This window comes from Balaenoptera musculus, chromosome 1 (genome assembly GCF_009873245.2).
Source record: "Balaenoptera musculus isolate JJ_BM4_2016_0621 chromosome 1, mBalMus1.pri.v3, whole genome shotgun sequence".
Taxonomy (NCBI): Eukaryota; Metazoa; Chordata; class Mammalia; order Artiodactyla; family Balaenopteridae; genus Balaenoptera; species Balaenoptera musculus.
The window spans coordinates 95,806,753-95,833,478 of NC_045785.1; the positions used below are offsets into that span (position 1 = coordinate 95,806,753).

General features: G+C 45.1%; 2 protein-coding genes and 1 non-coding gene across 4 annotated transcripts in view; 2 read left to right on the forward strand and 1 right to left on the reverse strand.

Annotated features, from left to right (window-relative positions):
• The first annotated feature begins 883 nt into the window (after positions 1–883).
• Positions 884–1,303, forward strand: LOC118887465. Its single transcript, XR_005018009.1, has one exon.
• Positions 1,304–3,048: 1,745 nt separating this feature from the next.
• Positions 3,049–8,005, reverse strand: C1H1orf194 (chromosome 1 C1orf194 homolog). Of its 2 annotated transcripts, XM_036829771.1 has the most exons (5): positions 7,855–8,005; positions 4,727–4,843; positions 4,081–4,196; positions 3,620–3,747; positions 3,049–3,201 (listed from the first exon to the last, which is right to left on the reverse strand). In XM_036829771.1, exons 1-5 carry the CDS (start codon positions 7,933–7,935, stop codon positions 3,131–3,133), a joined length of 513 nt encoding a protein of 170 aa, XP_036685666.1. In that variant the 5' UTR covers positions 7,936–8,005; the 3' UTR covers positions 3,049–3,130. The 2 variants fall into 2 exon arrangements, with proteins under 2 accessions (XP_036685666.1, XP_036685667.1); XM_036829772.1 differs by lacking the exon at positions 4,727–4,843 and having other exon boundaries at positions 3,131–3,201; positions 7,855–7,935.
• A 1,038-nt stretch (positions 8,006–9,043) lies between these two features.
• Positions 9,044–26,726, forward strand: part of ELAPOR1 (endosome-lysosome associated apoptosis and autophagy regulator 1) — a 69,340-nt gene continuing 51,657 nt past the window's right edge. The window contains exon 1 of the mRNA XM_036841272.1: positions 9,044–9,269. Within this exon, the coding sequence (XP_036697167.1) occupies positions 9,117–9,269 (153 nt within the window). The 5' untranslated portion in view covers positions 9,044–9,116. The remainder of the gene's footprint in view (positions 9,270–26,726) is intronic.

Below are 26,726 nucleotides of genomic sequence, written 5' to 3' on the forward strand. Positions count from 1 at the left end.
CTAGAAAATCCTTGGGCTTCTGGTGCATACAATGGACACTTTTCCCCAATTTGTTTATTCCAAGTACATGGTGGGACTGGCACAAGTACAAATGATAACTTCACAAAATTCTAATTTGTCTTCCCCCCTCACATATGTATTTCTTGAAAAAGGAGAAAGAAGGAACTGAGACATTCAAATTGTGCTTTGTGATGTGAAAGGAGCTAATTCTAACTTACATAATTGTTCCTTTTTTTCTTTTTTTCTTACACTCATTCTTGAAAGATTTATTTTAGCAGATATGAAAGTAAATGAAGATTCAGCAATATGACTGCCACAGCAAGTTCTGGGTAGCAAGAGGGCTCTGTGGGGACAGGGATACGTCTTCCTACCTTTACTTATTATACTACTACCTAGAGTATATTAGGTAGTATATTAGTAGTATATATAGTTACTATATTCTAACTACCTAGTCCTTGGACTTAAGTAATCTATTCTCACCTTTCCCTTTGGTAAAATGATGTTTGCCTTCTCCCATGGGAGAAGGAGCTCCTAGGGAAGCTGATGTTGGTAGTGACCAGAATTTGCCTTCTCCCTGGGAAAGAAATCATTTACCTAGAGGTCTCCTGAGATTAAATCATCTTATATCCAGAACTTGGATCAAAGATCAAAGAAAAACTACAGATATGGATATAAATGTGTAGCTGCACAGATCCAAAGACAATCACGATTCAGTATTGTGGGAATTTGTCCCGCCTTTACCTGGGCCCTTGGTTCCCCTCCGAGCCACATGGGGGCGGGAAAGTGCGCGTTCGGCGAGGGCCTGTGCTCGGTTGTTCCTCCCAGAACCCTCCGGGGCGGAGGCGGGGCGGAGGGCTTTAAAGGAGCTTGCGCACTTCCGCCCTTTCACCGGAGGGAGAGCGGCGTGGGGTGAGGCTGGGTAGAACTGTGGCGAGGTGTGTGGAAGGTGCCTGCGGGCTGAGTGTGTGAGTGGACGCGTGAATGTGTGAGTGCGCACGTGGTGCGTGCAAGGCGAGTGCGTGCGCCCGCCCCCGTGCCCCTCCCCCGGCCTACACCTTGATCTTATTTGATCGGGTTGTGACTCCAGCCCCGCCGGACCAACCCGAAATGAAAAGCTCCCCTCCTGCGAAGCCCCTTCTTCGGGGCGCTGTGCAGCGAGGCCCCTTGGGCGGTGGCAACGCTGCGGTCCCGGAGGTCCCGGAGCTGGTCCTACGGGGCCCGGCGCTCAGAAGTGATGAATTGATCAGATAGACGAGGCTGGGCTTGTCCTGGGCCACTGATTATCGAGGCGATTCTGATCTGAGCCCGGGCCCAGGGCACGGCCGCCCGTGGCGTTGAGGCTAACGTGTCAACGGTCGGCTGCGGGCCCCGGGCGCTGGCGGACGGAGGTTGAATGAGCCGTCGCCCCGCCCGCGGGAGCGGGAGCTGAAAGGATATGGAGGCCTTGTTCCCCGCTGCAGTTTTGTTTTGTAGCCGCCTCCGTTTTTTTCTTTAGACCCGACTTGTCATGATAACTCTTTTGTATGGTGCCAGCACTGGTGCCCACGGTCAAAAGGCACTATACAGCGCCTGCCGCGAAGGGATATATGTATATATGCATGTCTGTATACGTGTATATATCCGTAAGAGAACTTGGAGACCTTATAAGAATTCAGATTCCAGGAACCCGTACCGGATTTACTGAATTAGAATTATCGGGGGGGGGGGGGTCTAGGAATCTATATTATTTAAAGCCTCCATGCATGGATCGCAGTAATAAATTTTTTGATGTTCAGTATCAACCCACATGAGGTGATTATCCCAGAGAGTCACCCCCCTCTGTCACTTTCAGCTATTCTAAATAAAGAGAACTGAAACAATTTTGCCACTTGGCAGCAAACGCTATGAACAGATTGGAGTATCTCGGTGGAAGAGGGGCTGTAATAGTTTGGTGGTATTGACCCTGCACCTGAGTACCAGGAAGAAGCCCTTTCATATCTGATTTATTCAACAATGCATATGCTGTCCAATCTTAGAAATGGGAACTTTTAGTGTACAATATTCTAAAAGGTCTGCCATTTATTGCTCATTTTAACAGCAGGCTCCTGTGAGTGGCTTGAATTTTAGAAACCACATTACTGTATCAGTTTTTAGGTACCTTCAGACCCTAGGATCAGATTGTTGAACGCTGTTTCCAAGAATAAGGGGCTACATATCACAGCACAAATCAAGGCAAAGAAAAGAGAATTGACTCCCGGGCAAGGAGACAGCAGGGTTAAGAGAATGAACAATGGCAAGGAGCCAGGGAGATGGAGCCCTCATGGAAAAGTAGAGCTCAGCAGATGACTAAATCCAGAAGGTCTGAAATCTGTTAAGCGTGACCTCAGCATAAGTGTTAATGTCACAAAGAGCTACTAAAATTAGTGTTTGTAAGCTCAAGAGAATGGACTATGTCCATTCTTGTTTTCCCAACACTTAGCTCAGTACCTGACACATAAAAGTTTGCAAGAGGGGCTTCCCTGGTGGCGCAGTGGTTAAGAATCCGCCTGCCAATGCAGGGCACACAGGTTCGAGCCCTGGTCCGGGAAGATCCCACATGCCGCGGAGCAACTGTGCGCCACAACTACTGAGCCTGTGCTCTAGAGCTCGCGTGCCACAACTACTGAAGCCCGCGGGCCTAGAGCCGGTGCTCCGCAACAAGAGAAGCCACCGCAGTGAGAAGCCTGCGCACCGCAACAAAGAGTAGTCCCGGCTCGCTGCAACTAGAGAAAGCCGACACGCAGCAACAAAGACCCAACGCAGCCAAAAATAAAATAAATTAAAAAAAAAAAAAGTTTGCAAGAAATGTTGAATGGGTATGGTTTGAATGACTCCAGTTCACAAAACGTGAATACCTGTCTCCTGCCAAAAACAGTGCTGTTCTGTCCTAAATCCGTATCTTTTCAGCAAGATGACTTTCCGAATTGCAAATATGCCCAACAGGACTAGTTTCTAGAAGTTGAGAAACTTCCATATTTTAAGAGTAGTCATGTGGCAACTGGTAGTCCATGGGTAACAGATACTCCAGGCTTCATCTTACACAAATCTATTTAATGGAGGTGGGCGGCAGGATGTTCCAATATGATTAATTAGTCCAGGGGCCTGTCAACACTTAGGTGGAGAAGAAGCCACCATCATTCTTTCGGGAATACCCTCCATTGGTGGCTGCAGTGTGAGGGGACACTGTGGAGAAAAGAGGAGAGGGAGTGGGCTGTGAATTTCAGATCCTTTGCCTTTTCTGGGAACTTGTCGCCCATACATTTATGGGGACAATGAAGAAGGTTCTAACAGCTGAGGAAACTGGCATATTAGAGGACTGATGGGAGGTAGCTATAGGTCTTTCACTCCCCGGTTTCTGCCCTTTGCTGAAAATTTTTGTCCCCTAGACCTAAGGCTGAGGTAGTGGCTCTGAAAAACTGAATTCATTTCCTAGCTCTACAGTCAGCATGTCCCCTGGTTTTAGTCTGATATGTGCCAGACTCTCAGTTATCCCCGATGTTCCCTAAGAGCCAATCACCTCAACTCCCTGATTCCTGTGACCATTTAGAAAAACTCTTGCACCACCCATCTGCCTCCCACCCCTCAGTCTTCTGACCCTTACCTATGGATCCCTGGATGCTGTGAATAGACTCCTTCTTAGGGTTGATCCAGTGTCTGATGTTAGCTCGGGAAGTGACGGGGGGTGGCTGGGGAGGGGATAAAAATTCTCCAGGGAATTGGATCTTGATTCTAGAAGATGGTGTGGGGAAGAACATGGGAGAGTGAAATCAATCAGGAGAAGAAAGGTAAGGAGGGAAAGAGTTGCATGCAACCTTAAAAATAAAGCAGCCGAAGGCCCTTTTTACCCTCTGGAATTAACCAAAGATTTTGTTCTACAGATGAGCACAATCTTGGAAGGTCTCTGTTCATTTTAGAAAATAAAAAAACAGAACTTGTATTACAGAAGTAAAAAATACAGAAATCTATACAAACAAGAACCTATTGATTTTTATTTCCCAGGTGACACTTTACCTTACTTGATTGGCATTGTCCTTAGGGAGAGGCTCCGCCTCCACCACTTACCCATGGGTATCCTGAATGGTCTCCTGGTGTATCAGTGTCTCACTTTTGCTCTTGAACGTCCCTGTGTGGTGGTTGTACAAGGCTGCTAATCGGAAATCCAGATCATCCTTCGGTATCTACGGAGGAAGCCAACCCCGCCACCCCCAGGGTTAACTTGCCACATTTGCACCTGCTCCAGTCGGGTTCTGTTGGGATCTACTCTTCCCCCAAAGCAGAGTGAACCCCTTTTGGGCCTGAGATCCACCAACTCCCTACATACCAAATTACTATACATGATGACTTCTTAACTCTTGTCCATATAGAATTGTCTCATGGTTAGGTCTAAGGAGTGGGGAGCTCTCCTGGAGACATGAGAACCACTATATTGTCCTTGACTTGAGCTTAATGGGCCTTACCTTGTTCATGGTTATAATGAGAAGTCTGGTGAGAGAATGATTTACTCCAGATAATCAACTGCAGCAAAACCCAAGCCTTCTGACTTCACAGAGGAAGCTGATAGGTTTGTATTTGGTTTTAGATTTGGTAGGATCTTGGATTGGGGACAAGATAAAGATGCTAAGGTAGTCAGGGACAGACTACCTTTCAAAAGGGATATTAATTAGTCCTAAGTGGATATAAGGAGAAATAGCATTTCAGTGCTAGGTACCTCAGGATCAAAAAAATAAACATCCTGCCTCATGGACGTGATTGTGGGAGTTGAGCTGAGTCGACACCAGGGTTCCTGTTGCTGAGCAAGGTGAGTTGGGTTCTTATATGGCAGTTTCTGCAAAAGAGAAACCACACCCACTCCTCGTTACCAGAGGCCTTGCTGATGTGATGGCTTCAGTGACATCCATCCCCTTATCCCATCCCATTTTAATTGAATCGCAGACATCTAAAAGAGAAGAACGAAATGGGGCAAGACTCCCAGGCTTCTGATCCTCCTAAGGTTTTAATCTTAGAACTGACAGAAATGGGCCAGGAATACAGGGAAAGGGGTGAAGTGGGACAGGAAGTGAAGGGTGGGGAGCAGAGAGGCAAGATGAGCTCAGGTTTAGAAGTCCTGAGCTTGGAGAAGAGATAAGATATCCTAATGCAATTAACAGGTAGGAAATTGGAAGTGTGCAGTTGTTGGAGGAGAGCTCAGAACAAGTAGTAGCGATCTGGGGGTCACCCCCTGAAGTGGTGGTTGAAGCCTGCAAAAAGGCGTCTGACCAACAAGGAAGAGGTGGTTCATGAGGACTGCACAATATTATAATGGGGGTGGCGGTGGGAGCAGTCAGAGACAAGAGAATCAGGAGAGAGCCGTGTCTAGGCAGGTGAGAAAATTTCAGTAAGCAGGGAAGGGTCATTGTGTCTGCAGGAATGTCAAAAAGTTCATTGGATGTTCAGTCCTCTAATTAAAACCCCGCAAGTACGAATATGAAAAGCACACAGCTGATTTCTTCATTACATGTAAAATGCCATACTGTTCACCACTGTATCCCCAGTGCCTAGCACAGCGACCTAACACATGGTGTTCTAAAATGAAATATTGATTGAATCAATGACTGAATTCCAGTTAGTACAACTACAACCTAGTAGAAATCTCATTCAACCTATCCGATGTAGGAACCCTCCTCCTCCCCTGTATATAACACAGTGCTGTGTGACTCAGCTCAATTAGGCATTAATTGAATGGTGTGAACCAGGCACTATACTGTCACCAAGAAAGATGAAAAAGGAAATGGGAAAACTACAAATACATATGATGCAAGCATAGGCAGCTCTCTTCCCATTCCTCGAAGGCTGCATAAGCCTCATCATCTCTATAAGCAGAAGGCTGAGACGGTCTTTCACTTAGAAAGTCAAGCCTGTCAAGCGTGAGTGCCATCTTCACATCCATTTTCCTTCCATCTCAGAGAAAGGGAAGTCCCTTTTATTCAAGAATCACCCTTCCCTGAACCCTTCCTGGTGCTTTAGGGCCCTGCGCTATCCTGCCATCCCCTGTACCCGGCTTCTCCTCATTCCTTTGTCACTGTCTAGCTACCACTCCATGACCTTCCCTACCGAGCCAGCCTTCTTAAAGAGTCAACACTTGCCACCTCCACTTCCTCCCCATTCCCATTCCCTCTTCCGCCCACTGCAGTCTGGCCTCTGCCTCAAGCACCCACTGAAACTACTCTTGCTGGCAACCACTGACCTTTGCGGCTAGGTCAGGTGGATCCTTTTCAGTCCTGATCTTACTGACCTCTGCGGTTTCTGCACCACGACTCTGATTCCACGAAATGTTCTCTCCATCCTATGTGGGTCCAGCTCCTCCTGGTTCTCCTCCTGCCTCTGGCTATTACTTCTCAGCTTCCTTCTCAGCTCTGCTTTTTCTCTCTGTCCCTTAGTGGTATTCTCCAGGGGGTTTGTCTCTGCCTTTCTGACTCTCACATTCACTGGATGAGCTCATTCTCTCCTATAGCTTCAACCACCAGATGAATACTGTGGCTTCCAGACATCTTCAACCCACAGCTCTCAACCATGTTGCCTACTCTTCATCTCTATGGAAATGTCCCACAGGCACCACAAAAGCAACAGCTACATAACTGATCTCAACATCTTTCTCCCCAAACCTGCTTTGCCTGGATGCCTCATTCAGTAAATGGTATCAGGTAAGCCCTCAGAAACCTGGGAGCTCTCCTGGACTCATCCACTCTCTTGAGCCCATATCCAGTCAGCCACAAAGTCCCATCAGTCCTGCCCTTTGCCTCTTACCGCCATCCCCTGCATCACTGCTGTACATCTGTTACTCCTCCTGGAGATCGCTGCACCAGCCTCATAGCTGATGCCTCTTGTCGCACTAACATCCTGTCCAATCCACTGCCACTTGTGCTTTCTACGACACCCATCTAGTATGCCACTCCTGGGAGATGATTCCCCAGGATGAAAACCTAGCTCACTAGCGTGGTGTACACAGCACACCCAGCCCAGGAGGGTCACCTCTCCAGCTTCCACCCTCTCCACTCCTCCATTTCACACCGACGCTTCAGCCACTTTGGACTCTTTGGTCCCAAAGAGGCCACCCTCATCCTCCTCTCCATGTATGTGCACCTGCTGCTCCTTTTGCCTTGAATGTCTGGTTCCTGTTTCCTTCCTCCTAACTTACATTCCACCTCCTCCCTCCCCTGGTCCAGCTGACTCATATTTGGATGTCAAAACTCACCTGCTCTGGGAGGCTTTCCTTTAAGCTCCTGTGTCCCATGACACACCACATTTAACTGTCACAACACATGTGCTGTTGTGCAAGCACTTTTGCTGTTGCTGTTGTCAGTCTGGCTTTTCTACTAGATTTCCATGAGAACAGGAGCTAATCTAATGTGTCTATACATCCTCAGTCTTTAGCAGAGTGCCCGGCATACAGTAAATAATAAATGTTGAATAAACAAAAGGGAGTGCTTTGATTTTGTTATTAAGCTACAATTACCATTTAGTTCACCTTATTTTTCACCACTTCAAACATCTCAAATACTTCTACGAGAAAAGTGGAACCTGGGCCTGGGTAAGCCCCATTATACCAATCATTGCTTAGGGCTGTGAGTGCCTCTTGTTCCTCTGGACGAGGACGCCACTTGCCTCTGCTCAAAAGCACCTGTGAAATGTTGGCAGCCCTGAATATGGGGACATGGAGGAAGGCAGAAAACAGACTTCTCCGGTACCTGACTCAGTGTCCTCACCAGAGTCCTTTAAGTTACCATCTCTTCCTGTCGCGCCGACAGAAAGAAGAGTGCGGTCGACCCTACTGAGAATCTGCGCAAGAAACCTCAGTACCTCGGAAGCCCGCAGTTTTCCCAAGTAGGAATCATCGTTATCCAACGTAGGATTCTGGAAAGGGTCTCGGGTGAGAGGCATGGTAAAATGCCGAGCGAGACACTGTCAAGCGTGATGAGAGGCACGCGCAGCCGCACACAATCTTGCAAGCGGAGGAGCCGGGGTCCCAATTGTTTGGCACGCCCAATTTCAGTTGCCAGGCAACTGCCCCGCCGTCTATGACTGAGGCGAATTCCCTCCGAGAAGGGCGCCACCTGGCGGTCCAACGCGGGAGGCCCCTCGGGAAGAAGCTACTGGGAACGCAGAGGGAAAGCGCCGCTGAGTGTACCGGGGAGCCCTGGATTTGCACTCGTGAGACTTCGGTGAAAAACGCCGAACAGCTCTTCTGCAAAAGACTTCAGTTAAAGAAAGAATTCCTAAAAGGTGGCCCAGAAATGTCCTTCCTCCTGGCATCTAACCAAAGGATTTCTCAAAGCGATGAGAGAATGGGGATGTCAAGAGACAGAAGAGTCCAGGTGTCGTGCTTGGAAAATTGCCGGCTAAGGCAAATTCTCCTTGCTTAAACTCGGTTTAACTATACGAGTCTCAGGGCTTCGCATAGCGTCGGTTGTAAAGGCACAGATGGATTTGGCGGGGTGGAAGTAAGATCTCCAGAAGAGGCTGTTACAGTAGGTGACACGTACCGGGGCCACTCTTCCAGGCTATAAGCTCTGGAGAAGAGACGGCATCTCAATCATTTTTCTATCGCTTCACACATAGGAGGTGCTTAATAAGTATATGTAGAACGCCACGTCTGCAAAATTAAAGGTGCTCATAAGTAGCCGATGGCTAAGAAATAATGAATTTGGTGGCGATGGCTTGGAGGTTGTTTCCACCGCGTTCTTTACACGAGCCCTGTGCGCGCCTGTTGGGACGGTTGCAGACCCTGGGCGCTCGCATTCCCACGCCGCGCGCGCCAGTGGCGCCGGCTGCCATGGCGACCGGCAGGTGAGCGGCAGAGGAGCGAGTGGTCCCTGCCCCACCCGCGCGGAGGGAACGAGGAGGCGGTTGCCAAGGCGACGTGGGTAGGAGGAGGAGAAGAGGAAGGAGGGAGGAGGAAGGATGGGCGGCCTAGGCGTAGCCGCAGGGAGGTGACTGAAGCGAGCCCAGCCCCTTTCGTCCTCCCCCCTGTGAATCTCCCTCCCCTTTTTTTCCGCCTTCTTCCAGCAGTAGCTGCAGCCGCAGCACCTGAGCCGCTGCTGCCGCTCGCTCAGAACAACACTATGGCTGAGCCTGGGCACAGCCTCCATCCCTCTGCCAGAGGCAGGGGAAGAACTGAGCCGCGCACACTCCGGCTTCTGTGGCTGCTGCTCTGGGTTGGGACCACCTTCCAGGTGACTCAGGGAGCGGGACCGGAGCTTCACGCCTGCAAAGAGGTACTCTCCTCCCCGACCCGACCCCACTTAGGTCAGAAAAAGCTTGGATCCCGGCGGGGAACTTGGGACCCAGACACAGACAGTTTCAGAGGCCACGGAGTTTAGGTTTCTTTGGGGATGGGGGGGTGGGGGAGGAAGAGGAGCAGACTGGCGTCATGGAGAAGCCAGCCCACTGGAGGACTCACGAAATAGATCAGCCTCACAGCTTGGGCTGCTGAGCTCAGGGGAAAGGTCCCAGCTCCAAGGACCTCAGGAGGGACCTGAGTCCCTGGACTTGGGAATGAGGGAAGGAGAAGACATGGGTTGTTTCCCAGCGGGGATGAAATTACCTTAAAAGTGGTGGAAAACCAAAGATTATGTAAAGAGGGGCAAAATAGAAAGTGGGAAAAGGGAGAAGTGGGGTAAGAAAGGAGTTTGGAAGGCCAAAGGAAAATAATGGATCGAAGTGGGAATCCTTGTGATTTTATCATGGCTTCAAGAAAGTGTGAAAATGGGAGGTCTGCAAGGGGGACTGAAGGATCCCATCACCTCTCTTCCCTTGGTATTAAACATCCAGTTACCTTGTGGGCTGCTAAATGTGGATCCTGTTTATAGTTTGCCTCCCCCGGTGTGCTTTCTTTAGTGTACCTGGCACTGCATGACTCACCTTTGGCCAGACTTTGAGTTCTGTAGTATCTCACTTTCAGCCAATCTCTACTTTCCTTCTCTGGACTTTTGCTGACATATGTCGTAAGTCTTTTTCAAGGTGTTTCTAAAATGTTGCCAACATAATTCAGAGAATAAGTAGGGAATGTCTTCCAGTCAAAAATGCCTTTGAACATTCTTTTGGAGGGATACAAAAAAAGGAGTAACAAAACTCAGTAGTTTCTATGGTATTGAAATAACAATAATTGGTTGTGTTCTGAGTAACTTTTTAAAAACCATATGGCAGAGGCAGCAACAACATATTTACAAGAACTTCATGGCGGAAGGCAAATAAAAGTTGTTATCTACGTGAAATGTGAAAGACTTTGTAATACATTAAGAGTCTAGCCCTGTACAATTAATCTGAAATGTCATACTTGGCTAAGGTTTTGAGAGGTTGAAATATTAGTTGTAAGTTGTCATTGTTAACTACTGATTAGCAACCATAACCCCATCCCAAATGGAAATGTATTATTATGACGGTATTCTAACCATTAGACCATCTATAACAAAACAGATCATGAAGAAGTGAGGGAGGTGGGAAGAGAGAAGAGAATTTTTGTGTGAATAAAGATACTTCACTTCATTCATGAATATGAACAAGTGACCCCAGTCAGTGGACATTTTTGTAACTTTTATCAGTCCCAGCAGTGTCCTGCCCTGGGCCATCCACATTTTCACCCAGCCACTTTATGACCTGTTTTAAAGATGGCTGGGAACAGGATGATTTTGTCAGTGAGTGTTGCTTACTGGCCTTGGTGGCCTGTGGTCTAACCAACCAAGTGAGTTCCATCAAGCAAACTCACTTGCCTAAGAATCCAACATGGGAGTCCCCTGTATGGAAGGTAACAATCCTACAGTTCAACTACCACTTCTTGTTGAGATCTTTGTGGACTATGGAAAATATGAGACATTTAAGAAATTAAACACTTTGTATCATCTTGCTTGGGAGGGAGGGAAGAGTATTGATACTTGAGAGCTCTAACTTGTGTAGAAATTTTGCCTTTAGTCCTTTTTAAATGATTGGCATTTGCCTAAGCAAAAGGCCTTGCCACACAGCATGAGCTGAGGGCAGTGGAAAGCTGTGGAACTCAACATACCAGGGTTCCAGTCCCTGCCTGTTACTTACCACCCAGTTTTTGGATCTGTAGAATTGGTATTTCAATAACACCTACCTCAAAAAAGATTGCTTTGAGGACTGAAAGAGAAAATACAAATAAAACACAAATTAGAGTTACCTAACTCTCTTTCCCATTCAGCTTCTTTACCATTAGATCCACACCCCATGCCGGAGTAAAAGTGGCTTAAGAGTCATCTATGTTGGCCACAGGCGTCAGCAAGTCCTGTTTACACTCTTCTTGAGCAAACAGTGGCTGCTGAACACCCTCGACTCCAAAACAATAAGGAAGAGAATAAACCCATTATTATAATATTCTTTGTTTGGCAGTATGAATTGACCCAATAAGTTTTAGGGGCTTCCAATCCTAAATGGTGAAAAAACCAATTCAGGGTAGACTAACCCTTCCCTGTTCTTACTCTTCATATGAATTTCTTGTGAGTCTTTGCTGGGTATTAATGGCAGGGAGTCTTATCGGCCAAGGCTGACCCTAATGACAAAAATTCTGTTCCTGCCTTGTTTCTGAAATCTGAGGCATCCGTCTGGATCGAATCAGGGAACAAAGAGGTTTAGGGTAAAGCCTAAACTGAGGAGGCAGAGAGCTGGGAGTTCTAGATTGCTAAACGTGTGCTGGGGCTTGGCGTTCCTTTCACAGTTTTACAATAATCAGGGTCACCAGTGGAACTAAACATCCTGTGTGGTGTTTGTCTTCATGAATCATTTCTTTAGTCCTGTGCTAGCCCAGGCTAAGTGCTGACTGAGAGCCAAAGGAGCATTTTCTATAGCACAATGAATCTAAATCAAATGAGAGAGGAAGAGAAACCTGCCTTTCCCAGATCGGTATTGCCCTGAGGCTTCAGTGCTAATTGCCCCCAAAGGGACATCCCAAGCTATGTTGAAAAGCCCAGAGGGCTTAGGAATCTGGCAGACATGGATTAGAATAAAATTTGGTGAATGAATGATGACTCTGCCACTTAGTAAGGATGCTACTTCGAGCAAGTTAATTAACTTCGGACAGCTTCAGATTCTTGATCTGTAAAATGGGGATGGTAACACCTATCTCACAAGGCTATTGTGAGGATTGAATTAAATTGTATAACACATGTAAAATGCCTAGTATATATCCTTGACATGTCATAGGGGCTTCAGAAATATTGGTAGGCAGAAAAGATAAGTCCACAAATAATGACGTACAAATGATGACATAATGTTAACATGTGGTAAGCAATGCGGGAATGGCAATATAGAGGTTGATAGGAAAAGAAGAAAACATATTTGAACAGTTGACACTTGACCTGCTTCTGGAATAATCAGCAGAATTTCAACAGGCAGAGATGGAGGGAGCATGATTTCTAGATAGAGAGAGGAACCCAAGGAAAAGATCCTGAGAATTGCAAGTAGACCACGTGGCTGAAATGTGGAGTAGGTGTGGGGTACCACAGAAATCAAGATTGGTAAGTGGGAAACTAAGCGGAGAATCTCTGAAGGATTCTTAGCAGAGGTAATGGATTAGCATGAATATAAAGTAAATAAGGTTGAGATAGGCCAAAAGGTGAGAGCAGAGAGATGGAGGCAAGAAGACCAGTTCAAAAGATCTTACAGAGGTCAAGGAGGAGGTTAACAAAGGGACTGCACTGGGATGGTGGCAGTGGGATAAATAGAAAGGCGTGGATATGAAAAACATGCTGAAGGTAGAAGTTAGAGGATTTGGCAACTGATTGAAGGAGTCAGGTGGATCACTGGGAGAATTAGGCAAGATAATGCTTAAAGTGCTTTGCAAAATGCAGAGCATAGAGTAAGTGCTCAGTAAATATGCTTCTTACTGTTTTATGATCTGCTTTTAGAAAACGTAATGGAACATCATTCTAAGTCATTAGATGGCCTTGCATAACACCATTTTAATGAGGAACCAGATGAACTACCTATCCTGACTAATCCCTAATGTCAACCCTTTCGCTTTGACCATCCATACTAGACCCATCCCTTCTCACCTTCTTCTTCTTTTTTTAAAAAAATATTTATTTATTTATTTACTTGGCCGCACTGGATCTTCGTTGTGGCACACGGGATCTTTTTTTTTTTTTAGTTGCAACATGCAGGATCTAGTTCCCTGACCAGGGATTGAACCTGGGACCCCTGCATTGGGAGTGTGGAGTCTTACCCACTGGGCCACCAGGGAAGTCCCCCTTCTCACCTTCTTAATGTAGGTCAGCAAGTCTTCCCTCTCTCTGGAGTCATCCATTTTTCCCATCTACTGAATCATTCCTATCAATCTTCAAACATGCTATAATTTCTATCTTAAAAATAGGAAAAAAAACCCCAACTCAACAACTTCTCTTGAGTGTCACTTCCCCCTCCAACTGCCACCCTATTTTACTGCTCCCCTTTGTAGCAAAATCCTTTGAATTCCTGTAACGTCTATGATCACTGTCTCTACATCCACCCTTTCCCTTCTCTTTTTTTTTTTTTAATTTCTAGTTTGTATTTTTTAAAATTAATTAATTTATTTATTTATGGCTGTGTTGGGTCTTCGTTTCTGTGCGAGGGCTTTCTCTAGTTGCGGCGAGCGGGGGCCACTCTTCTTTGCAGTGCGTGGGCCTCTCACTATCACGGCCTCTCTTGTTGCAGAGCACAGGCTCCAGACGCGCAGGCTCAGCAATTGTGGCTCACGGGCCTAGTCGCTCCGCGGCATGTGGGATCTTCCCAGACCAGGGCTCGAACCCGTGTCCCCTGCATTGGCAGGCAGATTCTCAACCACTGCGCCACCAGGGAAGCCCTCCCTTCTCTTTTGAATCCACTCCAAGCCGACTTTCATCCCCACAACTCTACCAAAACTGCTCTTTCTCAATCAATGGTGATTTCTCAGTCTCAATTACACTTCATCCACCAGCAATTGGTAGAGCAGTGATCACTCTCACCAACTAGGAACACTTTCTTCTCTTGGTTTTCAGGGCACCAATTCTCTAATGGGTGGTTTATTTTTTTATGCCCCTGGTGTCCCCTTGATTGATTTTTTTCCCCTCATGTCCCTGAGTTCTAAATCTGGCAGTTCCTCAGGAACATCTATTATCTACCTATCTATCTATCTATCTATCTATCTATCTGTCTATCTATCTACCTGTCTATCTATCTACCTATCATCTCTCTTTCTATCCATCGTCTTCTATTTTCATTCCTTTGGTGATCTCATGCAACGCCATGGCTTTAAACACCATGTGGACATCAACAACTCCCAAATTCATACCTCCAACCTAGATCTCATCCCTGAACTCCAGACTTGTACACATAGCTGCATACATGACCTCTCTATGTACAAATTTGATTGGAAGCTCAGATTTCCCATGTCCAAAACATCTGATTTCTCCACCTCCATCAACAATGTGCTTCCCAGAATCTTCCTCATCTCAGCTAATGGCAACCCCATCCTTCCACTTGCTCAGGCCCCAAATCCTGACCTCTCTCTCTTACTCCCTATATCCAACTCATGAGAAACTCTTGTTAGCTCTACATTCAAAATGTATCCAGAATTTGATTGCTTCTTACACTTCCACTGCTACACACCCTTCTCGAAGCTGCCATCACCTCTCATCCAGAAGATTGCAAAAACTTCCCAACTGGTTTCTTTGCTTCCACCTTGCCCACATATTGTCTAGTGCTCAGCCAGAGAAAACCTACTGAGAATAAGACAGATGTTGCCCCTCCTCTGCTCAAAACCTTCCAAAGGCTTCCTGTCTCAAAGTAGAAACCAACTCCTTACACTGGCCTACAAGGCTGTAGGTACAATCCTCACCTCCTCCTCTCCAGTCACACCAGCCTCCCCACTCTTTCTCAGACCTGTGGGGTAACCTGCCCCCTCAGGGTCTTGGCAATTGCTGTTTTCTCTGCTTGGAAGGCTCTTTCCCAGGATATGCAGCTTATTTCTTAATCCCCTTCAAGTTTTTGTTGAAATGTCTTCCCACTTTCTATCCCATTTTCTGTTTTATTTTCTCCAGAGAAACTACCACTTTCTAACATGCTCTATATTTTATTTATTTTACTTATTTCTGTCTTTTCCCACTAACACGTAAGCTCCACGAAGGCAGGGCTTTTTGTGTTTCATTTCATGCTGTGTCTCCAACACCCAAAATAATATCTGGCACATTGTGGGCCCTTAGTAAATTAATGTAATAGATAAATAATATTCCACTGATGAAATTTATTTAACCAATCCCCCATCATTGAACATATATGTTAGAAACATATGTTAACATATGTTTCTAATTTTTGACTATTATAAACAATGCTAAGATGAGCCTCTTTTTACATATTCTTTCCAACACATCTGTCATTACTTCCTTGGAATAAATTCCTAGAAATAGAATTGCTGGATGAGAGAGTAAGATCATTCAGTTAACTCCTTAAGTTTTATTTCTAGAAATGGGGATTCCTTGATCAAAAGTCACATATACTTTATATTGTTCCATCCTCTTTTGGAGAAATTGCATCAATTTTGCTTCCCATTAACTTTGCACGTTTTCTCACATCCTTGGCAAAACTATCAATCCTGGGCTTCCCTGGTGGCGCAGTGGTTAAGAATCCACCTGCCAGTGCAGGGGACACAGGTTCGAACCCTGGTCTGGGAAGATCCCACATGCCGCGGAGCAACCAACTAAGCCCGTGCGCCACAACTACTGAGCCTGCGCTCTAGAGCCCGCGAGCCACAACTACTGAGTCCACGTGCCACAACTACTGAAGCCCGCACGCCTAGAACCTGTGCTCCGCAACAAGAGAAGCCACCACAATGAGAAGCCTGCGACCGCAACAAAGAGTAGCCCCTGCTCGCCGCAACTAGAGAAAGCCCGCGCACAGCAACAAAGACCCAACACAGCCAAAAATAAATTAAAACAAACCAACTATCAATCCTTTCAAACTCTGATGAATCACTAGGCAACACACACACACACACACACACACACACACACACACACACCCCTTCATTCTTGCTTGGCTCATAGTGGAGGGACCCTGTGTGTTTCAAGAAGGATCCCATCTATAGCTCCTAAGTGACCTCAGAGTGTTTTGGGATGCTCTTACTGTGACTGAGAAGTAAAATGCTTGCTCATTCTATAGCAAACAATATAAAAATCCCTACAGATCATTCTTATTCTGAATCCCTTCTCAGCTGCTTCCCCCTCCACCTAAACTGGAGTGAGAACTCTGCCCACCCACGCTATGCCTGGCTTCCCCTCTCCTCTCTTTCACATTTCCCCACCTAGGTGGTCACTGGGAAGGAGTTTTTTTGGCTTGAAAAGCAAAGTAGATATTCATAAATAACCACCCCAGCTGACCTATGCATTTGGTTAAGTGCTATGCCAGAAAAGGGAAAGATAGGCTGAGAGATTTTGAGAGGAGATCTGATTTAGATCAGGGAGGTTGGAGCAGGACTCTCTGAGGAGTGAGTTTAAGCGGCGAGCTGAGGAAGTGGAGGAGTTTGGTGGGTGAAAATGTGCAGACAAGCTTGCAGACAGGAAAGAGTCTGGTGCTTTAGGGGATGGGGAGAAGGCCAGTGTGGCTGGACCACATGATTTTATACTCATAAATGAAAAAGTATGTCCCCATTTTGAAGTTTCAGAAACTACTAAAGAAAGAGGTGAGATTTTAGTCAAAGGTTCCTGGGGGCATGGGTTTGTTTAAAAATTATCTTTAACTTTTACATGCTAAAGTAATATATGCTCATAACAATAATAATAATTCATATTTATTGAGTGTTCTAAGTGACCAACATGCATTAACTCAGTTCCTACAGTTACTCTATGAGGTAGGTCCTGTTAATATCCCACCCCACACCATTACCTCTCCTCTTTCCTGTTTTATTTTTCTCCATAACACTCTTTACTATCTGACAGATATTTTACATATGTACATATGTGTGCATATACATACATATATGTGTATATTTTAATTGTCTATCTCTTTTGACAAGAATGTGAAGTCTACGAGGACAGGTATTCTTTTTTTTGGTGCTATTCTTTTTTTCTTTTTTATAAATTTATTTATTTATTTATTTATTTATTTATGTTTGGCTGCGTTGGGTCTTCGTTGCTGCTTTAGTTGCGGCGAGCGGGGCCTACTCTTCGTTGCAGTGCTCGGGCTTCTCATTGCGGTGGCTTCTCTTTGTTGCGGAGCACGGGCTCTAGGTGCACAGGCTTCAGTAGTTGTGGCATGTGGGCTCAGTAGCTGTGGCTCACGGGCTCTAGAGCACAGGCTCAGTAGTTCTGGCGCACGGGCTTAGTTGCTCCACGGCGTGTGGGATCTTCTCAGACCAGGGATCTTCCCGGACCAGGGATCGAACCCTTGTCCCCTGCATTGGCAGACGGATTCTTTTTTTTTTTTAATTTTTAATTTATTATTTATTTATTATTTTTATTTTTGGCTGTGTTGGGTCCTCGTCTCTGTGTGAGGGCCTTCTCCAGTTGCGGCGAGTGGGGGCCACTCTTCGTCGCAGTGCGCGGGCCTCTCACTATCGCGGCCTCTCTTGTTGCGGAGCACAGGCTCCAGACGTGCAAGCTCAGTAGTTGTGGCTCACGGGCCCAGTGGCTCCGCGGCATGTGGGATCCTCCCAGACCAGGGCTCGAACCCATGTCCCCTGCATTGGCAGGCAGACTCCCAACCACTGCGCCACCAGGGAAGCCCCGGCAGACGGATTCTTAACCACTGCAGAGGGCAGGTATTCTTGTATGTTTTATTCATTTCTATAGTTCCATTGCCTGCCATATAGTAGATACTCAAAAATTGCCCTGAATGAATCCCCATTTTATAGATGATGAAACTAAGGCAAAGAGAGATTAGCCTGCCCAAGGTTACTTGGCTGGTAAAAGAGCAGGAACTCAGGCAGCTGAGCTCTTAACCACCATATTTCCTGCCTGTCCATGTTAACAATCCAAACTGTGCAGAAGGTATAAGCTGAAAAGTACAAATTTTCCCTCCCGCCTGCAAATCCCCAAAGGCTAACCTCTGTCAACACTTGCTTAAATATATTCTTCTTGAAATGTTTTTTGCCTATACAAGCACATCTGTGTATTCTTTTGCCCTTCCTGTACAAATCAGATCAAATATTTGTCCTATTCTGTATTTTATTGTTTTCATCACTATAGCTCTACTGTGATTCATTATATGTGTGTACCGTGATTTATTGAAACAGAAACTTGATGAATAGGTTGATTCCAGCCACTTATATGGTAACATTGCTGCAGTGAACATCCTCCTACAGGAGTACATACTGATGCATACTTGTTTGAGTCTATTTGCAGACAAATTTTTAAAAATAGAAATAGTGGGTCAAAGAGTCTAAGTGTTTAACATTTTGATTGATGTGTGTCAAGTTGGCAGCATGGATTTTCTTTTCTTTTTTTTTTAATATTTATTTATTTATTTGGCTGTGCCGGGCCTTAGTTATGGCAAGTGAGATCTTCGTTGCTGCACACGGGATCTTTAGTTGCCGCGTGCGGGATCTTTTAGTTGCGGCGTGTGGGATCTAGTTCCCTGACCAGGGATCGAACCCGGGCCCCCTATATTGGGAGGGCAGAGTCTTAACCACTGGACCACCAGGGACATCCCAAGCAGCATGGATTTTCAAAGAGCATTAGTCTTCTCCATCTGCAGTCAATGGAGGAGGAGGGAGGCTTTGGCTGTGAGGGTGGCAGCCAGAATTTATTCTCACCTGGGAATCACAGAGACCTGGAGGGCCCTGCCGGAGAGCCTGTCAGCCTTACCAAGCTGCCAGCTGGTCCCAGGCAGGGCAGCCGGGCCTGATGTTAATTCTGCCAAATTTTCTGAAAAGAAGTTGGTCAGACTCATAGCTTTTCCTCAGTCTGTATTGTCCCTCTGGTAAGTGATAAAAATTGGGCGATTTGTCACATTTCTTCTTAAGCTTTCCTTCTGTGTCATAGCAGGTAAAGTACAGAACAGATAATTATAGTTAGCGCTTGACAGCTGCTGAAAGAAAATATATTTATCGTACTTCCTAGGCTCTCCACTTTTCAAATTCCTTGAAGTCTGAGAAGCCTAATATGAGGTTATCACCTATTTTTCTTCTTTGATTTGTCATGTACCACGAAAGGCATGTAAAAAAAGACCCATAGAGCTATGCAGCGTGACAAAATAAATAAATTGAGTTTCATAGGCCTAGAATGTGATTGTCCAAGTCTGATTCTTACTGATGATACAAAATAAAAGGCAAAAAAATATATGGACTTTAATAAGGCTGCATGCTAATTGAAGCATCCTTCTTCTCACCCCATGCCAAACAAGAAAGGAAAGCTGTTTCTGAATTAGAAAGGAAACTGAAATTGGCTAACTTTCTGCTTGAAATTGATTACTTCAGTCTCCAACTCGAAACATATGACAATAAAAGGGTGGCTAGTAAGCCACTAAGAGAAAAGATAAAGGGAGCATCAGTTATATCTGTTCATCTGACTTTTCCTTATGAGAAACCATGCTTACAAGAATTTTAAGGATGGCTCTGGCTCAGGATAGCACTAGAGAAAAGTCAGCAGCATGTCAAGCACTGTGCTACACACAGACTAGATGCTCCATACATGTTGAGTTAATGGATCAACTTATTTTCCTTGTAAAGAAATTTTAAAAGATTAGGGTCAGAGCCTCCATTTACAAATATAAATTCAGCTGTGTAAATCATCTGTAAAAGAAAAGAAGGAGCTGTGCCCAAATATAAAATAAATAACAGGTTAGCAGGGCATGAGAAGAAAACAAAGAACTATGGTGGGGGGGAAAAGTCAGATTTTAAAAAGAACATACAGACTTTTAGTCCTGGACTGTCTAAAAGGCTACCCCCTGATTCTTGTATTCACCAGCTTATTTTTCCCATGTAGGGACAGATCATGTATGATTTCTGAGGAATGTGTGATAGTGGCCAGTGCACTTGGTTGTCTTTGATGCAGGAATTGCTTATACGTTCTTATGTTAGATGATGAGTAGCTGAAGGGCAGGGACGTGAATGTGTATGAGCAGATAAAGGTGATACCACTGGGAGGATGCAGATAGAGACTCAGGAGCTTCTCTGCAAGAGGAGACATCCTTTTAATTTTCAGAAAACTGAAAATCTAAGGTTTTTAAAAACCTTAGATTGCTATCATCCCAAATTTATTAAACTCTTTTTAAAATTGAATTATAGTTGATTTACAGTATTGTGCTAGTTTCAGGTATAAATCTTAATTTGATACTTGCAGAAACTGAGGACCAAGGAGATCCTCAGAGGATGCAAGGAGATCAACAGGTTGGTGCAATCTGTGTCATTTAGATATAAAATTGTGACCTTATAAAGTGCTGGTGTTAGGGTGGATCTCAGTGATCATTCACACATAAGGCATCTTCACCAGCTCCCTAACATAGCGGAGCGGGTGCCTATCCTCAGGTGTGTTAGGTTGCCTAGCAATTACAAATGTTGAAAAAGGAATACTTTTGGGAGTTCCCTGGCCGTCCAGTGGTTAGGATTCGGTGCTTTCACTGCTATGGCTGGGGTTCAATCCCTGGTCTGGGAACTAAAATCCTGCATGCCACGCAGCGAGGCCAAAACAAAAACAAAAACAAAAACTTTTTACCCTGGGTAATGAGAAGCTCACTATTTCTAGAGTTAAGCCATATCATTGGGGCAAAAAATATTCTTTTTTAAAATTTGTAACTGTTAAGCAGCATAACTGGTTACCTATCAGAAATGTCATTATTTCTGACATTTACTTCCTCCACCCTATACCCTTTCTGGTTTTTGTCTCTCTTAGGAATATTCACAATACTGTCCATACTGATACCTGGTCCCAGAAAGCAGGTATCATCACAGTACTCACAGTCTGAAAACATTAGTGACAGATTTCCTCTAGCTTGTGGGCTACTGTTATGTTTTCTGCACCAAATACTTACTTATTCTTTTCTCTTTTATTTAAATTTTTTAATCCACTGAAATTTAAAATAATTCATTCATCGAGTTTTATTGAACCTAATGGACTGAAAGAGACACAGAAGAATTATATACAAGAAACTAACACTTATGCACATACAGCCTTTAAAAGGACAAGCAGTTACAAATAGAGATCAAGTGCATGATGGAGTGAGGCCAGATAGGAAGTAGCAGGTGGGCAGAGCACATGTTCATAGCCCAGGTGAAGTTTTCCTGGCTGTGGCACTCATTTACCAAAGGAGCTAATCATATTTAATTTGAAAGATTGTTGTGGAAATGAGGAATGAGAAAGAAGATGTGAACATTAACTAGTTGCGTTAGTTTGCTAGGGCTGCGGTAACAAAGTACCACATGCTGGGTGTTTTAAAGCGGCAGAAATTTATTCTCTCACAGTTCTGGAGGCTAGAAGTCTGAAATCAGAGAGTCAGCAGTGCCATGCTGTCTCTGATAGCTCTAGGGAAGAATCTTGCCTTGCCTCTTTCCAGCTTCTGGTGGTTGCCAGCAATCCTTGGCGTGCCTTGCCTTTGCAGCTGCATCTCTCCAAACTCTGCCTGCATTGTCACATGGCTTTCTCCCTGTGTGTCTCTCTGTGTCTTCACATGGCTTTCTTATAAGGACACCAGTCGTTGAATTTAGGGCCCACCCTAATCCAATACGACCTCATCTTAGCTGATTACATCTACAAAGACCCTATTTCCAAATAAGATTATACATTCTGAGGCTTCGGGTAGACACAAATTTTGGAGGGACACTATTCAGCCTGGTACACTGGCACATAGTAAGGACTCCATAGGTGGGAGCAATTATAGTTATCAAGTGCCAAAGTATAAACAGAACAATTATTTCAGTGTGGGCTGGAGTGGTTAAGGAGAACTTTGCAAAAGAAGTGAGAGAGTCAAGCAGGGCTTTAAAGAGGTGGTAAAATTAAGTAAGAACTGAAGATGTAATAGGGTGTATCCGGTGAAGAGAAGAGCATATCAGTATTTTAACATAGAGTTATTAACCTTGTAAAATCAGGAATCTCCTTTGGTCCAACAAGAATTAAAAACTATATCTTTTTTTTTGGAATGGATTGTTATCTATTATCTATTAGGCAATAGCCTTATAATAAATTACCCTAAAATTTAGTGGTGTAAAATAACAAAAATTTTTTCTCACGGTTTCTGTGGGTCAGGAATTTAGGAGCAGCTTAGCCAGGTGATTCTGGCTCAGAGTCTCTCATGAGGTTACTGGCAAGATGTCGGCCAGGGGACTTCCCTGGTGGTGCAGTGGTTAAGAATCCGCCTGCCAATGCAGGGGACACGGTTTCGATCCCTGGCCCGGGAAGATCTCACATGCCGCGGAGCAACTAAGCCTGTGCGCCACAACTACTGAGCCTGCCCTCTAGAGCCCGCGAGCCACAACTACTAAAGCCCATGCGCCTAGAGCCCGTGCTCTGCAACAAGAGAAGCCACCGCAATGAGAAGCCTGCGCACCACAACGAAGAGTAGCTCCCGCTCGCTGCAACTAGAGAAAGCCCGCGCGCAGCAACAAAGACCCAACGCAGCCAAAAATTAAAAAAGAAAAAAAAAAGGATGTCGGCCAGGGTTGCAGTCACCCAAGAGCTTGTTTAGAACTTGAGGATCAGCTTCCAAGATGGGTCACTCATGTGGCTATTGTCAGGAGTCTGCTCCTCGCATATGGGTCCCTCCAGAGGGCTGCTTGAGTGTCCTTATGACAAGGCAGCCAGCTTCCTCCAGAGCGGGGAATCAGAGGGAGCAAGGAAGAAGCCACAACACCATTTATAACTTACTATCAAAAGTCACACACCATCACTTTTGCCATATTCTGTTCATTAGAAGCAAGTCACTGAGTCCAGCCTACACTCAGGGGGAGGAGAATTAAGCTCTATCTTCCTCTTGAAGGGAGAAACATCAGAGAATATGTGGACATATTTTAAAACCACCACATCACAGTGTATCATAAAATCATCCATTCCATGAGCTGTTGGACTAGTTTTCCTGAATTTGATGTTCCTAAATCTTCATGTTATTATTATTACTTATTAATACAGTAATTATTTTGAGCACTCCAAATGTGTCAGGCACTGTGCTTGCAGCTGCAAATGTGGAATGAATTGGCCCAATGCTTGCCCTCAAGGAGTTTACAGTTTAGTGGGGGAGAGGGATTATGTCCATAAATAGAGTGCACTTATATAAGAGATAAAACTGAACATAAACAAAGGGCTTTGGGTTTGCACTATAAGAGGGAAACTGAAGAAATCAGAGAAGGCTTTGGGGGTATACTGGTGGCATCTGAGGGCCTGTCTCAAAGCTTAGTCCTCACCCCAGTATAGAGTAGATCTTGGGCAGGTCACCAGGAAAAGACATTTGAGGCCAGGAGATGGGAATATGCAGGGCTTGTATGGGGGATTTTCAGGTTGTCCAGGGTGGCTTTAGTGGAGGAGAGAGGAAAGGGTATGGGAAGGTGGACTGAGGCCAGTCTTGGAGGCTCTTATAGAATAGACTGTGTTAAGGAGAAAGATTGAACTCGATTCTGAACACACTGGAGAAGTTTTTTGAGCAGCGTGGTGATATGCTCAGATACATGCTTTGGAAAACTGAAAAAAACTGAACCAGAGAAGCCAGTGTGTATGTACGTATAAACTCATTCATTCAATTCATTGCCTTTCAACAAATTTTATCACAGACCTACTATGTGCCAGGCATTGTTTATAGAGAACTTATAGTTACATATATATATATATATATATATTGCTGTATTTATATCTGAAATATAAATCATATATATATATATATATAGAGAGAGAGAGAGAGAGAGAGAGAGAGAATGAGGATGTTAGTTTTTATTTATCTATTTTTTAAAATAATTAAAAAATATATTTATTTATTATTTTGTCTTCTTTGCTGTGCATGGGCTTTCTCTAGTGGCGAACGTTGAGGTGCCTGGGCTTCTCACTGCGGTGGCTTCTCTTGTTGAGGAGCTCGGGCTCTAGGTGCGTAGGCTTCAGTAGTTGCAACTCGTGGGCTCAGTAGTTGTGGAGGACAGCCTCAGTAGTTGCGGCGGACAGCCTCAGTAGTTGCGGTGCACGGGCTTAGTGACCCACGGGCTTACTGGCCCCGTGGCATGTGGGGTCTTCCCGGACCAGGGATCAAGCCCTTGTCCCCTGCACTGGCAGGTGGATTCTTAACCTCTGTGCCACCAGGGAAGTCCCAAGAATCTTTTAGTTTTTAAACCAATTTCCTTTGGTCTCAAATTGAAATAGCCAGGAACTTGATGTTTAATTACTATCCATTAACCATTATAGAAGTTGGCACAGCTCAGAGTGGGAGAAAAAAATGAGACAGTTTATCAGTAGGTATAAAAATAAAGAAGTGGGAAGATTTGTCCTATTTCCTCCTGTGACTGCTAAAAAAACAGGAGGATCATCTGAGGTCTTCCTGAAAATTAGAGAGAATGGCATCCTGCCTTAATTTCTTCCACCAAATTTCACTCTTGGACTCAGGCCATTTCTGCTTTGGCAAAGCAAGAGGTGGTGATGTGGACTCTATTGCCAGTGATGGTGCCCCAGGCTGCCCCAGGGGAGCCTTTGGAAATGACTGTGTGCAGTGGTTGCCAGAGCCTCTGGCACTGTCAGGTGCATGGCTGTGGGTGGAGGACGTGGAAGGGGCCAGAGGAATGCTGAGACCAATCTTCGTAGCGCGTAAAGGAGCATTTCATTCTTCTATCTTGTAGAAGACACCCAAGAAAGTGAACTTAGGCAAATGGCTTGAAGTTGAGCATTCTGCTTTAGATCCTGTTCTTTCTTCCAGCTCCCCTTCCCCCAGCCCCACCTCCCCTTTTGACAATGGACAATATTACAGTTTCCCAAAGGAGAACCTTGCTGGTGAGTCAGCAGCACAGTTCCCTCCTCTTGCTTTAGCTGCAAAGCCTCCTAACCTTCTCCAGGCTGAGCCCAGTGGCAGAATCCTGGTTTGGGCCTTACACAAGCCTTCACCTCACAGGGCTCCGGGCCTCTCCCTTCCAACTGCCATCTAGCTGCCACCCTCTTCTGCCATCAAGATCCTCGGGAAGAAAAGTGCCATTCTTTAAGAAACAGGTCATTCTTGCAAACGGTTCCTGAGTCCCAACCCTCCATCCAGTGAACAGCTGGCTTAAAATTTATGACCGTCCCCTGTTGGTTTACAGATAAGAAATGGATATCTGCTCAGCCAGCTGCTGCACCTGCTGCTCTGGTCTCTTCTTTCATGATTGTGTGGATGAAATTCTGCAGAGCTGAGTTGATTCCACCTTCAATTACTTCATTCACCTTGGAAGCCCTTTGGCAGCTTTCAAAGCATCTTGCCACTTTATCCTCGAGAGGACTGTCAGTGTTCTTTTCTGGGTGAAGCTGAAGCTGAACTTGAGAGTTCTCGTGGTGTTTTCATCTGAGCTTCTCCCAGGGTGTCTCATCATTTGCAGCAGAGGAAAGAAACTGGAAGAAAGAGTTCAGATTTGAATACTTACCTCTGGGCACTCTTCTCTCTCTTTCCTCCCTCCTCTCTGAAAATAGTGGGGTAATGTAATTTTTCAGCATCAAAAAATAACAATGGTTGGAATAGAAGGTAAGGTTTCTGGAAATCCTGTAACTGCATAGGCAACTCAAAAAAAAAAGACCAAGCCAGTCTCTAAGGTCACACCCACTCTCGACTTCTCCCAGTCGCTTCCTGGTTTAACACAGGGGCTGCCAAACTGCAGGGGATCACCTGGAGGGCTTGCTAAAACCCAGAATGCTGGCCCCATCCAAGAGGTTCTGATTCAGTGGATCGGTGGAGAGGCCTAAGAATTTGTATTTCTTTTTTTTTTTTAACTTTTTTTTCATACAGCATGGGTAACTTGCAACTTTTTATTTATTTATTTTATATATATTTATTTTATTTCATTTTTTAAATTTTTGGCTGTGTTGGGTCTTTGTTGCTGCACACAGGCTTTCTCTAGTTGCAGTGAGCAGGGACTACTCTTCGTTGCGGCGCGCAGGCTTCTCATTGCGGTGGCTTCTCTTGTTGCGGAGCACAGGCTCTAGGCGCGCACGCTTCAGTAGTTGTGGCACGTGGGCTCAGTAGTTGTGGCACATGGGCTTAGTTGCTCTGTGGCATGTGGGATCTTCCCGGACCAGGGCTCGAACCCATGTCCCCTGCATTGGCAGGCAGATTCTTAACCACTGCGCCACCAGAGGAATCCTTTTGCATTTCTAACAAGTTCCCAGGCACTGCTGGGGCTGCTGGTCCTGCGAACATACTTCGAGAACCATTGGCTTAAGTTTAATGGAAATGACATGAACTTTGAAGAAAGGCAGGCTTGGGCTTGAGTCCCAAACCTGCAGCTTCCTTACCAGCTGTGTGACTTTGGGACATGTGTCTGAGCATCTCTGCACTGAGTTCTTCATCCTTAAAATGGAGGAAATAATGTCTACCCACAGAGTTCATTGACTCAAAAAATATTTGTTTTATAACTGTTGCAGCACCAGGTTCTAAGCTACACAGTGGGGATATGACAATGGATGGGGCAGTCTTTGATGTCAAGGAATTTTGGGTGTTTGTGAAGACTAAAGAGATGAAACTTGCAAAGTTTGAGGACCATGAAAGATGCATAATAAGCATTAATTTTATTTCCCTCGAAGGAGGCAACATAATTCTTCGTTTACTTTTTTTTTTTTTTGTCCAAG

Coding starts and splice junctions, on each gene's coding strand:
- C1H1orf194 (XM_036829771.1), bottom strand. CDS start 7,935: ATGCCTCTCACCCGAGACCCTTTCCAGAATCCTACGTTGGATAACGAT. Junction 4,197..4,726: donor TTTATTTTTTTGATCCTGAG/GTACCTAGCACT, acceptor CTTCCTCCGTAG/ATACCGAAGGATGATCTGGA. Junction 3,748..4,080: donor ACCATTCAGGATACCCATGG/GTAAGTGGTGGA, acceptor ACCATCTTCTAG/AATCAAGATCCAATTCCCTG.